General features: G+C 43.3%; 1 protein-coding gene across 3 annotated transcripts in view; it reads right to left on the minus strand.

The window, feature by feature from the left end:
* The window catches only part of LZTR1 (leucine zipper like post translational regulator 1), a 42504-nt gene that overhangs the window by 17274 nt on the left and 10858 nt on the right, over window positions 1-14372 (minus strand). For all 3 annotated transcript variants that reach the window (XM_041721337.2, XM_030255851.4, XM_072918718.1), the window contains exons 10-13: window positions 4402-4512; window positions 3138-3230; window positions 2133-2228; window positions 911-1094 (exon numbers count right to left, since the gene is read on the minus strand). In XM_041721337.2, coding sequence (XP_041577271.2) covers window positions 911-1094; window positions 2133-2228; window positions 3138-3230; window positions 4402-4512 — 484 coding nt within the window. The remainder of the gene's footprint in view (window positions 1-910; window positions 1095-2132; window positions 2229-3137; window positions 3231-4401; window positions 4513-14372) is intronic.

Genomic DNA, 14372 nt, shown 5'->3' on the forward strand with positions numbered 1-14372 from the left:
CCTGAGGCTGTTCCAAGGTGAGGAGCATCACTGAATGGCTGGGAGCAGGATCTGGCAATGTCAGCAGAATGCAGGGAGCAGTTCCCTCACCCCCATCAGTGGGATCATTCTCAGACATAGAAATTCTTGGCACAAATGGACACATGTCATCTTTTTCCTGAGAATTACCTTTGCAGAAAGTGAAGCTCATGGAGTGAAGCTGAAGCAAAGTTCAGTGCTAGGACAGCTGTACCTCACTGTACTTCATCACACCCCATGGCTGCAGCTTCCCCAGCCCCAGCAGCTGGAGCTCCTCGCTGTATCCAGCTGTACCCAGCCTCCCTCCCTCCCACTGCCCCACAGCCCTCACCACTCACACAGCCAGGAGCTGGCGTCCCTGTGTGGAAGCTGCAAGATCTCTGGCTGTTACTTCCCCACCCACAAGAGTTTTAACTCAGAGAACTCCAATGAATGCACCAAATGGATTTTTCCTTCCTTGAAGCATTCCTTTATATTGGATTTTTAACAGGTGATAAATACTGTCTTACACACCTTTCTGTGTAGGCCCAGTTTAAAATGGATCAAAACAGTATCAGAAAAAGGAAATCAGCCAAGCCAGGATAAAATACATGATCCTTCCAAGCAGGTTGCTGTGATGTTCAAAATACCACAATATTTTTGTTTGTTTGGGGTTTTTTACACCTTTTGGAATGATCAATAACTTGTTCTTCCTTTATATTTGAAAATAATTAGGGGGAAAAAAGCATAGTTAGTATGCTCTGATAAAATCTGCTTTTTGTTTAATCTCAGGTTAGTAATTAAGTGCTCAGAACAGGCCTGATCACCTGCAAATGCTGGATTCTGCTGTTTCTGAACACGTTTTCCCCCCTCCCCTCCCTAGTGCCAGTGTTACTTCGCCCTGCTGCCCTACCTTTGCGGGGATACTTTATCTTATCTGTGTACAGGAACTGCATGAGCACCTCAAAGGGCTGGGCCTCGGCCTCTCGGATGGGCACTTCCAGCAGTGGCTGCAGTCGGCACAGCTTGACATTCCCACCAATCCCATCCTTTTGGCATGTGGAGTGTCCCTCCTCTTCAGTGTCTTGTTTTGATTTCTAATGAAACAGAAAAACCACCCAAACATGGCACAAGCCTGTGCCAGTTCACGTAAGTTACCACCAAACCAGAGGATCCTTCTCCTTACTCCACATTCTTCAAGACCCAGGATCTTTTTAGCTTCATGATTATCTTGAAGATAACAAGGAATTCATGTCTTAGACTTACTGTTCCATATCCTGGGACATGGATGAGAACACAAGTAAGCTCCTGGATGCAGGTCAGAAGCAGGACATCAGAGCAAAGGAGGAATGAACTGCACTGAATGCACATTTCTGCCCACAGCAGGGACAGCCTCACTCTGTGAAGGAGGGACAAGTGGGAGTAGATTCCACAAACCCTGCCTTGCAAAGGCAGAGCACAAAGTGCTGCACAGAAGTATTTTAAAGCACTCTGTTACTTCACATTTCACTTTGACAGCCTTTTCCCACAGCCTTTCCAGTGGCAAAACAATTGACTGGGGGGCAGTGAGGCATCCACATCTTACTGAAGATTGTGTGTTACTACCTCTCCAAAAGCCATTAAATATTTGCTGCTGAAAAGCTAGTAGTAATCAAAATTAATAGACAATGACTAGAGGCACCAGACTTTCACCTCTGGAAAAAGTAAAAAAAAAACAAAGGTTAAGGGAACAGAGGCAGCTGAAACCCTTAGCATTGCCTTTCTTCCCTCTAATCTGTCTGATCTTGACACAGCTCTTACCTCCCCCACAGGGAAGGGTACACAAACCTCTCTGGGGCATTCCACAAGATTAGCCCTCAGACAACTAGGAGAGCTTCCAAGAACCACACTGTCAAATCCAGATAACTGGATTAACTCTGGCTCCTCCATGTTACACTCTTGATACACATCCAGTAGTCTTAGTTAATACTAATGATCTTTTTTATTTTACTTGCTCAAGAGCACCTTAGCATCAGACACTGCTCCTGTCCTCCAGCTGCCTCAACAGATACTACTTTTCTCCTGACAACCTTATTCCCAAACATGGGTAGAATACGCTTTACCTTGCTACAAGGCTACTTTTCCAAAATACTCACTTGTTTCACCCTCTCCCTGGCCTGCATGATTTTCTTTTTCAGCCACTTGCAGCGAGCGGTGACGATCGCAGTGTGCCCTCGGACTCGCTCCTCCTTCTGCCAAAGGCAAAGGTAGAAATCACATTCAACTTTTATCCCCAAATCACAAGGTCATGGCAGAGGGCAGAAGTCATAGAAACCTGGGCTGAACCCCAGGTTACAATACATTTCAAGTTAAAGGCAGCCTTACATTTGCTCTGTACATACAGATGAAATTCAACACCTATTTCCCCAAAGGCTAATGGTAAACACTATCTGGGAAAAAGCCTGTGTCACAGTCACTGAGTGGAAGCTGCTGTGTCACATATAGTGCTTTTTATTCTTGCATCTGATTTTCTGTTTAATTTTTGCTTTTCAAAATAACAATATGATTTTTGCTATTGTTTGCTATAATTTATTTCACCTATTGTCGAGGATCTGTTCTCTGAGCTTTGCAAAGCCTTTTCTGACCTTTTCTTTTTGCAAAAAGAATGCAGGTAAGTTCAAATTTCTCATGTTTATCTTCAGACAACCTGCTCTCTGTTACATTTTTTAACTGTTTGCATTACTAGAGAACCATTCCCCTGTACTACTTTTTCTCATTCTCTTTTATTTCAGTAATTAAAAACGGCTCTTGAAATGATAATGGGTTTGAAAAACACTGACCTCCCTTCCTAGGAGGCAACTGGGACCTGAGAGTACAGAGATCATTGGTAAATTTTCATATTGCAACTCTATATAACATGCTTTGATAAATTCAGGTTAAGTCAGTGACCCACAGATCTTCTCAGTTTAAAAGTTTCTTCTCCACTGCAGCTTTAAAAATTTATCTGCATCAGTGAAACTTACTAAACCAGGCAGACAGTTCACCAGTGATTCATTCCCAGGGTTTCTGGCACAACCACTGCACAATTTGCTTTTTCCCAGCAAACACACCACAGACACAGTAACACCCCCACTGGCACTTCTCCAATAAATTCTACTCACCTCTCCCAAAACAAACTCCAAGTCACTGAACTGTCTGTTTTCCCAAAGCCTTCCATAGTCTTCATGGAGAGTGCATTTAGGGTAACAAGAAAACTAAAAAAATAAAACCCCACAGAAGACAGAATTCATTTCAGTGGCTATATAAACTTCAAATCTCACATCACTCTGAAGCAAAGGAGTCTGAGGTCAGATCTCCTCAAGGTCTGCAGCTTCCTCACAAGGGGTAGTGGAGGGACAGCTTCAATCTCTGCTCTCTGTGACCAGGGACAGGACCCAAGGGAATGGCTGGAGCTGTGTCAGGGGAGATTTAGGCTGGATACCAGCCAAAGGTTCTTCCCCCAGAGGGTGCTGGGCACTGCCCAGACTCCCCAGGGAATGGGCACGGCCCTGAGGCTGCCAGAGCTCCAAGAGTATCTGGACAATGTTCCCAGAGATGCACAGGGTGGGATTGTTGTGTCTGTGCAGCAGGGGTTGGACTGGATGGTCCTTGTGAGCTCCTTCCAGCTCAGGATATTCCTGATCCTATGATTCTATAACCGAAAGTGCCAAGGTTACATCTACTATCACTGGATTTTGTTATTAACTCAGCCTCTGTGTAGCACATAAAGTAGAATGTCACAAGCAAACCAAACACATGCAAGGGTTTTCCCCATGGTGAAGTTAAGGACAGATAACACAGTGTAACACAGAGGAACTGTGTTTCATCACAACTTCTAGGTACAAGGACTCGGAGGTTGGGAGTCCCACCTACTCTCAGGACTTGTCTGATGGTGCCATGCAATAAAAATAGACTTGACTGTATGTGGGATTTAATCTAGTGTGAGTATACTGAATTTAAAAATTTCGATTCCCATAGTTCTGTCAGATGGGAGTGGGAGAGCTGCATGGAGATAAAACTGTAATACAAAACACTCTGCCCCAGAGCCCTGAACAGGACAGCACATGGAACAGCCAATTTTAATGAAATAATATAGCAAATCCCATCTGCTACACTTTCCAATGATTTGTCAAAGTTGTCCTGATCTCTGTAGGACTTCAGAAGGCACTAGAGGGCTTGACCTTACCAAAAAGTCAGTCCAAATAACATTTCTCAAAAGATTTTAAAGACACACACTGACCTTTGAAAGCTGAATCTGAAATACAGAGGCTGCCTGTAAGAAGGCCATGGATTAAATGCTGTGTAGCTCACGGTGAGCTAACAGATACTCCACAGACAGGACTTGTGGAATTGGTGTGGAAGTGAGTATGTTTATCAGCAAATTACCTGGAACCTGTACATCTCTCCACTTCTGATGTTATTGTCCACTGTGCCACCAAAGATGTACATAGCATCTGAGATAACTGCTGCCGCATGGAAGAGTCTCCCACTGGGTAACTGGGGAAAGAAAATAGGAAATAAACAGAGAGAAAAGGATAAAGAAGGCAAGGTAATAAATAAAAGCCTATTCTTCTGCCAAGAAAAAGGATCTGCTATTAACAGATCAACAGTAAAAAGGGAAAATCACAGAATATCTGTGGCTATATATATGTGGAAGGAACACACAGGGATTGTTGAATCCAACTGTTAAGGGAATGGGGATCAAACCCACAACCTTGGCATTATGAGGACAGAGCTCTGACCAAACCAATGCAGCCCGGGGTCACACACACATATAGACACACGCTCACACACACACAACACGCACACTCACACCCTCGCTCTCACACACACACTCACAAACACTCTCATACACACATACACACTCACACATTCACACACACTCACATGCACATTCACACCCTAACTCACACACATTCACACTGAAGCACACTCACACACACACTCAGACACACACACTCACACATCCACACACATGCAGACACACACACTCACTCAAACACACTCGCACACTTGCATCCTGTGACTGACATTTGCTGCACCTCAGGATTCTTTCCTAGCGTGTCTAGAACATGTTGTCCAGTCACATTTAAGAACACCCATTCACTGCACCTTCTAATCATAGTGGCACCTACACAGGTCTACATATCAAGGCAGTTACAAAATGTATCATTTACAAAATTAAAGCCAATGTCATTTTCCACATCAACTCCACACATACTTCTAGAAATAAGCAGATTCTGCAAAAGTGATCACTGTGCTTATTCCAAATGCTGACAGCTTATTCCATATGCTGTCAGGAACTTGAAAGGCGAATGATCATCTACCTCAGCAGGACGGAGCTCTGGGCCTGTGAGTGCCCACCTCCCCCACACCCTGAAGGGCTGAACCATCTGGCAAAGGCCCCAGGAACGTCCAGTGCTGAACAGAAGCCCAAGGCTGGAGCTGTCGGCAGAACTGGCACCTCAGAGCCACAGCTCTGGCCTCCATCCTGCCAGCTCCACAGAAAGAAAAGCCCCCCACACTGCAGCTATTTACAGGGCTGAGGGATCACACCATCCCTGCAACACACCCCACTCAGAGCTGCAGCATTGGGTGATTTTTGAAGAGTCACTACAAGCCAAAGCCACCATGACCTTCCTGCAGAGGACAGACTACAGCATTTTTACTCATTTCTTCTGAGATTATACAAAGGTGTGTGAACACATCAGCATATCTCACTGAGAGCTCACAGAAAGCCTTCAAGTGGTGAGAGAAACTTCTTTTTTTTTTCTTCCTCTAGCTTGATCAGGCTTTTCATCTTCCAGGCAGTAAATCTCATTAAATCTTTGCCTACAAAATAAAAAGCCCTCTGATACAAGAAATCTTGGCTTCTTGTACATATTTATAGACACCACTCAAGTAAAGTCAAACATGAAACAAGATTATGTTTATCTGGAGAGGCAGATTTTCCAGGAAAGCATGCTGACTGGCAGTTCCCATTCCCACCAACTCACCCCTCTCACCACAGTATCACACAACAGCCTCTTTTAGCCTGTTACTCACCGCACTTTCCATGACTTGTTCTTCTCCTCAAACTACAGCTTTTAAGGAGACAATCTCCCAGTCAGTAACTAGGACATGGGTATTTTTCTTAGATGTACAAACCACAGACTTGCTCACCTGAAAAGGCACATTTGCCTGTGCCAGTTTAACAAACCCTCTGGATTCCTCTGGATAAACAAGATTCCTTCTGTATCCAGCATATTTCATGGATACTTTATCAAGGAAACTTCATCAAGGAAACTTCAGAGTTAGCTCTAATAAATACTGTGATGGGTTATGGAATAACACCGATCTGTTAGTACATTGCTGCTTGGACCCAGTTCCATACCTCTCTGAAAGAGGATGAGATTACTGTCAAATATAATCTATTTTCTATGTCCTCTGCTTGTTCTTAGCAGTAATCTCATTAACTAAATAAGATGTACTGATTGAAATAATCAACCATATTATAATGGGTTAAAAATACATCTGTCACCTTCATCAACTGGAGCTCCAACCTCATCCCAAAGTAAGAAGTTTGCTTGCCAAGACCCATTCCCACACAGCTAGGCAGGCTGGTGTTAGCTGTACTGCAACTAACTGCAACCAAAACCAAACAAAAAGAACTGTCCTAGCAGAGCTCAAATCCAGCCCACCCTGCTTTAGACTTATTCAGGTAATTTTCCACTTTTTAAAAATAAATAATATTTTAGTTTTGTTTTTAATTAAAATAATTCTCAAAATTCTCTAGTATTTAGTTTTTTAAAGCTGCAATTGAATTTAGCAACCAATTTTTTTTTTCAATCAAAAAGCCTTACAGCTTTGAAACAACTGGTGCCAGAAAGCAAACATGAACTACCTGAATATTTAGCCAAGTAAAATGTACTTGCCAGTCTCATCATATTCAACTCCAACAATCTCTATGGAATGCTATAATGGTAATTTTTCTTTTGTAGTGGTTGGTACTAGCCAAGGAACCAGAGCTCTGCAGTTACTAATAACTTAAGTAATCAAACAACTTTACTTTCTAAATACACAGACCACATTTTTAAAGAGAGAAATGTAAAACATGGAATGACAGCCTGGAACAGAAAAGGCCATGTCCAGTTCTCAAAACATTGTGCAGCTGAGAGTTTCAGGGTATTTGTTTTACTGAATCGGAACAGCAGAATTCAGGGCAGCACAAACCCCCACACGGAGATGACAACGCTGCAAGTGGTGACATTTTGGTGCCACCTGCATGGGGAACAATGCTCAGCCCTCCCAGGACCAAGGATTTGGCCACAGGATCTTTGTTCTAGTGCAAGGAAGGAAAGCTGGGTCCTCAAGACAATATTCAGGAGGAAAGAAAGGTTACTAGAGCTCAGGAGCATGAACAGCTGTTGAGACATTCTGGCCCCCACATTTCTCATCCACCAATACCAGATACCCAGAACCTGCCCTATCTTGAATTTTTCACTGGGAGATCTCCCAGGCTGCCAAATCCAGCGCTGAATGCACTCACCCCAGGTACAGTTTATAAGAAACAGCTACAAAATACCATCTACTTTGTTAGCCAGGATGGTCAGAAAGGATGAGAGCAAATGGCTTAAATTGCAGCAGAAGAGGTTTAGACTGGATATTAGGAAACATTTTCTCCTTAAAGGGGTTGTAAGCACTGGCACGGGCTGCTCAGGGCAGTGATAGATGTTCAAAAGGTGCATGGCACTTGGGGATATGGATTAGAGGTGAATGTGGCAGTGCTGGATGGATGGCTGGACTTGATGATCCTGAAGGTCTTTTCCAACCCCAATGGTTCTGTAATGCTATGATTTTAATTTCATCTGCTGGCACAACTCCAGATGGCCCTGTGTGAATCCAAAGGGATTTGTCTTTCTCATTCCCTTTACATACAGGAATGCTAAAAATCACAGACAAAGAGGCACTGCCAATCTGAATGTATTTGTCAGCTCTAGATCCTGTACTTACCTCTCCATCAATGTGATCTTCTTAATTAACAGTGCCTGACAGAAGAAATTCTGGATTCAATCCTGAAACCTCCAATGATGGGGGCTGGCACCCCTCTCTGAGCTACATCACCCTATTTCATTTGTTTGAGTGGTTTCTCTATTTAAGGGTAATGAGATTTGCATCTGAGAATCTTTACAAGATTCCCCCTGGAATCTTTGCTTTCAAAAGCAGAGCTCATCAGTCACCTTTGCTTCCCTTTCAGTACACCCTTCCACACTGCTGGCATGACTCAAGCCATCATTTTCAAAATAAAAGTATTTCAGAAGTCTTTTTTTCCTCTCATTTCGTGTGTTTAGACTCACACTGTAGCCTGTCCAGACAGCACAAATGGGGTTTGTTCTGTGCTGCTATCAGGCTTCTAATTTGACTCCCAAAGCTGTGCACTAAAGTTGCCTCTCCCTGTGCCAGAGTACCCAGCAACCATTCAAATAGGTGAGATTACAGCCCTGAGCATCACCTCTGGGCCTGAGCACATACACTTTAAAATAAACTCAGTAATACCTGTGCAAACCCCTTCATAAACTCATTGATTTAAATTTTCATCTCACCAGGAATATATTCAGCTTAGCTGGAAGTCCTTAATAAATTAAGTTGAAGCAATGTAAAGTAAAATTAAATAGTGAAAGAAGTAAAATGAATCATTTCCACTCAGGGGTCAATAGTAGCCTGCTCTGTGCAATTTAGAACTTGCACATGCAGAGCCAATGCTTAAATGGTTCTTGGATTACAGCTTAAGTTAAATAGCTCATGATAAATTGCAAGGGGGAATAAAAAGGAGTAGAGAAGAAAAGGCATATATGAAAGTGGAATTTCTCTCTCTCCTATAATAAGTTTAATTTCCATTTTTAAAGTCTTTTTCACTTTCAAATGTTTCTTTATTTACCTCTGAGTCTGCTGTAGGTCCTTGTTTAACTGTTGCTATGCTGAAATCTAAACCAAATACATCCCAAGATTTTTTTAAACCCTATTCTCTTGAGGGCACAGTGTGAGCTTCCTCTGGGGCAGATACCCTCTCAAGCCAGTGCTGGGTAGGACACCTGGTTACAAGGTTTAAAAAAAATGTGTGTAATAGATGGGAAGCGTGAGAGACTGGACACTGAGCAACAGTCCCCTGCAGCTGAAGCTTCAGAAATCATCCCTGTGTATCCAGAACATTCAGGGTCAGTCCACAGAAAGGTCTGTGGTCTTGTATGGAGCCCATCACTGTGACTGAACCATTAGCATGGGGTGGTTTTCTCAAGGTTTGTGCAATGACAGAGACACACAGCAATGAAATCTTTTGCACTAGCTGCTTCTTGACTGCCCTCTTCCTCCCAATGGCTCTTCACAAATCACAGAATCTGAGACTGGTTCAGGTTAGGAGGGACCTTAAAGCTCACCTTGTTCCACCCTCTGCCATGGACAGAGACACCTTCCACTAGCCCAGGTTGCTCCAAGCCCCGTCCAGCCTGGCTATGGACACTTCCAGGGATGAGAATGAGAAGCTGAGGGTTTGCTTAATGCAAGCAGGCAAAATGCAGATCACAAGCTAAGATGGTGAAGAGGGAATATCAACCAGTTATTCCCAAGGCTAAGACACGTCCCACATGTTGTCTTAATGAAAAAACAGGGCAGATGGCTCACCCCAAAGTGACAACCTGTGTTTTATGTCAAAGCTGACTGTCACACTGGAAGAAAATGAAGTAAAGCCCTTTCTCAGCTGGCAGGCTGGCAGCACACACAGAGCCATCGCTTGCTCAGCTCTTCTGGACGGCCGGCAGAACTGGGTCATGGACAAAAATTCAACCTCCTTGTAGTGAGAGTCACTCTTGGCTGTGAAGAACGCATTAACTATGCTATTACTGCAGGCTGTGACCACTCGTGCTGTTGCAGTGCTTATCTTCTCTCTATGATTCCTTTCTCAGAACATTTTAATATGTTTCAGTGCTTTTGGTGGTGGAAGTTTCAACATTATGGGCAATACTAGGACACTGCTAAAATAAAATCCTATGCAGTTGTTTCAAGGTTCTCCTTTCTTACTCTCAGCTCCTCAGAAGCTTTCTTACATTTACAGAATAGATTTATAATGATGTAAATGTTAATTTTCCTCACACTCAGCTATGAATGAGCAGGTATTATGGAAGGAAACTGTTGCACTGAACTCAAAAGCCAGTAATGATGTGCTCAGATTTCTTTCACAACACAGGAACATCAATGAGACTCTCTATGCTTCAGTATCATTAAAAGCTCAAAGCTAAAATGAAATAAAAAGACCTAAAGCCATCAACAAACCAACCTGGTGAACCACCATAAACTAAGAGGTAAAAAAGTATCTATTTTCCTCTGAAATGGGAAGAAAACAATAAACTACAAAAGTTTATTGCTCCAAATGAGCTGTCACTACTGGGAAGTTGGGAGCTGTTGATACCTGAGATGTTTCCATGTTGTTACACCAGGCAACAGCATCAAACTCAAACAGATGGACAGACAGAGATTTGGATCGTCTTTAGGTTCAAGGAGGTTTAAGGATTTAAAACGTTTTCCCATGCTGGGTGCAGACAATCTCTGCTTTCAGGCAAAATTGGAACAGACACATGTTCAAGTGAACTTCAAGACATGCAGCTCTACAAATGAAGAGAAGCAGGCAAATGCTGAAGGATTTTACTGAGCCTTTCCATAGGCTGTTGTTCCTTTATTTGGCCTTTCCTTAGGCTGTCATTCCTTTCAGATTATGGCAATGGAGTCATCCAGTTTATCACTGCAGGTACCCAAGAGTAACCAAGGTGCTGTTTATAACCCAAACAGTACCTATTAATTTTAAAACTCTGGCCTGGTATGAACTTTGCGAACACAGTCAACCATGAGCCAGGCAACTGCACTGCTGTCCCAAGAAAGTTACAAAGAGACTCTTCCTGGAAGCTACTTCTGCCACATGAAAGAGGTGACTGGTACAGTCAGCAAGGATTTACCAAGAGCAAGTTTTTCCTGACTAACCTGATCATCCCCTTCAAAATGCTTCATGTTATAGGATGGCACTGCATTTTCAGCAAGTCTATGCTTGATAGCAAATTGTCTGGAGAAGCCTCATGCTGAGGTTGATATTCCAAAGGACTTAGCCAGGCTGGAAAATGTGCCAATGGGCGCCTCAGGAAGTTCTGCCAAGTCCTGTCCCCAGAACAGTCACTCCTTGCAATGATACAGGCTGGGGACTGGCTGTCCAGAACACAGATGTGGTGGACAGGAAGCTGCAGAGGGTTCAGCAGCATCCTCTGGCAGCATGGCCGCAGCCCCTCAGCTGTTCCAGTGGGCTCAGGGATGGGACTTGTCCTCCTCTACTCACTACTTTTAAGTCCCCAGCTGAAGCACTCTGGGATCCCCAGTACAGAAAGGGCATTGACCTATGTAAGCCCAGTGGAGGGACACAAACATCAAAGTTGTGATCAAGGGCTGGAGCACAGGATGCATGAGAGGAGAAAAGTCAAAGGAGGCACCTTCCTGCAGGGAAGTCAGAGCTGCTCTTTGGAGAGTTGCCTGGTGGGAAGAGAAGAGCCAGTAGACTCAAGTCAGCACAGAAGTTCTTTCTTAGTGTGAGAGGAAAATGTCTTTGATCATGATAGTGGACAAGCACTAGATGGAAGCCAGGAGAAGCTGCTGGATCTCTAACCCTGGAGATACATTGGAATGGAATGGAATGGAATGGAATGGAATGGAATGGAATGGAATGGAATGGAATGGAATGGAATGGAATGGAATGGACGATGCCCTGACTTGCCTGTCTCAACCAGACTTGCTCTGAGCATGTGCTTGGATTCAAAATCTTGGAAGTCCTTCCAACCCATCTGCTTTTGTGATTTTAAGACTTCTTCCTGTTCTTTAACATATTTCAGGGCTAGGAGCTCAGCTGTGCTCTTGTTACAATGGGAATTTTACATCCAAGATGGAAATTTAGCTTTTACTTTTCCCCTCTGATGGTACAGACAAGAAAACAGGGAATAAAAGTTCTATCACAGATGCACAGAATGAATCTCTTCAATGGCTAGTTCCATTCCTTTGCCCCAGACAGGGTCAACAATACTTATTTTGTTCCTGAAAGAAAAATCCAGCCCGTTCTTAGAGATGTCTACTGGTAGACTTCTCAAGACATCTCACGAAACTTTCAACACCACACTGTCAGAAAGCTAAAATATTTTGTCTGCAGTTTATTTATGGAGATTGCCATAACTACATTGTCAACACAAATGTATCTATTGCAGCTTAACAAAGATGAAAGGAAGAGGATCACCTCTGTAAGCACCACTTCCTCATATGGAGCCATTAATACAGAAAGGAACTGTCATGGATTGAACCAGAAGACACAAAGCTGAAGACCATGATGTAGAAACCTACAACTTAGGATAAAGCACAGATTCACAGGATGGTTTGGGTGGGAAGGGACCTTAAAGCTCATCTTGTTCCAACCCCTGCATGGCAGGGACACCATTCACTAGACCAGGTTGCTCCAAGCCTCATCCAACCTGGCCTTGGGCACTTCCAGGGATCCAGGGGCAGCCACAGCTGTTCTGGGCACCCTGTGCCATTGTTTTACCATCCTCAAAGCCAAGAATTCCTTCCCAATATCCCATCTAATCCTGCCCTCTGGCAATGGGAAAGCATTCCCTCCTTTGTCCAAAGGCCTTTGTTTGAAGTCCTTCTCCAGCTCTCTTGGAGCCCCTTTAGCCACTGAAATGGGTTCTAAGTTCTCCCCAGAGCCTCCTCTTCTCCACGTGAACACCCCCAGCTCTCCCAGCCTGGCTCCAGAGCAGAGGGGCTCCAGCTCTCAGAGCAGCTCTGTGGCCTCCTCTGGGCTCGCTCCAGCAGCTCCAGCTCCTTCCTGTGCTGGAGCCCAGGGCTGGAGGCAGCTCTGCAGGTGGGGTCTCACCTGAGCACAGGGGCAGAATCCCCCCGGCCCTGCTGCCCACGCTGGGGGATCAGCCCAGCACAGGGGGGTTCTGGGTTAAATCACCACACATGGAAGAAAAGTCATAATAGCAGAAGCTGGCTGCAATATCAACTCTGGTTGAGAAAAGTGACAGGGGATGCAACAGAGACCTACTTTGCAATTGTGCTCTACACTGAGGATGAGATTTTTCTATTTGGCATTCACTGGGGAACACAGAATGGAAACGGGAAAGTAAATCTATTAACAATGACATCCAAACACGTGGCAGCATAACCACAAAGGTCAGGGTATGAGGCTGTCTGTAATTTATTTACAGCTGTAATAATAGTAAATGTTATTTCCTTTAAAATTGCTTTAGTATATATCAGTTGCAAATTTAAAGAGCATTGTTAATGTATAATTCAGAAAGGATGAGGCAGTTTGAAGAACAAACCAAACTCCAGCCAAATCCAATGAATGTGTCACAAAAGATCATATATTGAAATCTGACAATAGCTGACAGAAATCCAGTGACCAAGCATTTGCTTCTTTTTGGCATGTGGTGTGCATTCAAAAATTCAATAACCATAATAGTACTTTAGGGATCTTAGTCTGACTTCCTGAATACACCAACCTACCAAACTTCTGTGAAGAGGTATTGAAATTTAGACTTGCTTTGAGGAAAACTTTCTTTTTAGAAAATATCAAATCCTGGTTTAAGTGTAATGAAGACTTTACCAAAAACAAACAAACAAACAAACAAAAAACAACAACCAAACAGATCAAATGTTCCAGTAAATAATTACTCTCATTCTTTACAATTTGTAAACACTTGTTTTCCTTTCTTTTTCAGTCTGGCTATTTCTAGTTTCAACTTGAAATGGCTGGATCTTGTTTCATCTTTCACTTATAGATTAATAACCCTCTGTTCCCCATGTAAGATAGGGAAGATTTCATTTCCTATACCTAAAAAAAGACTTCACTTCATAGTTGGTCACTGGGTTTCCCATCTTCCATCATTCTTCTCTGAACAATCTCCCTGGTTTGCAAACATGACGTGGAGAAATATTATACTGAAAAATTTATCTAATAAACACAAAGATCATGTATTTATGTTACTTAATGACACTACACTGTGTCAGCTTCTAGAATGAAGAACATCACAGCACTTCCAGCCATTTCAGACCACCAGGAGCTCTCTCAGCTCCCCACAAGAACTGGGAATTTAAGTCATTGTTTCCAGGGATGCTGTAAGGGAATCCATGAAGCCCAGACCACACACTCTGTTCATAAATGTATCCTACAGCCAAAGTGAAACATGGACTGCTTGCACCCACCTTAAGAAGAAATCAAAATCTCTGAGTGGACTGTTATTGTAATCAGTAATTGGCAAAACTCTGGACAATTAGTAAATATTGGAGGAAAG

The sequence above is a fragment of the Taeniopygia guttata genome, chromosome 26 (genome assembly GCF_048771995.1).
Source record: "Taeniopygia guttata chromosome 26, bTaeGut7.mat, whole genome shotgun sequence".
NCBI classification, from domain to species: Eukaryota; Metazoa; Chordata; class Aves; order Passeriformes; family Estrildidae; genus Taeniopygia; species Taeniopygia guttata.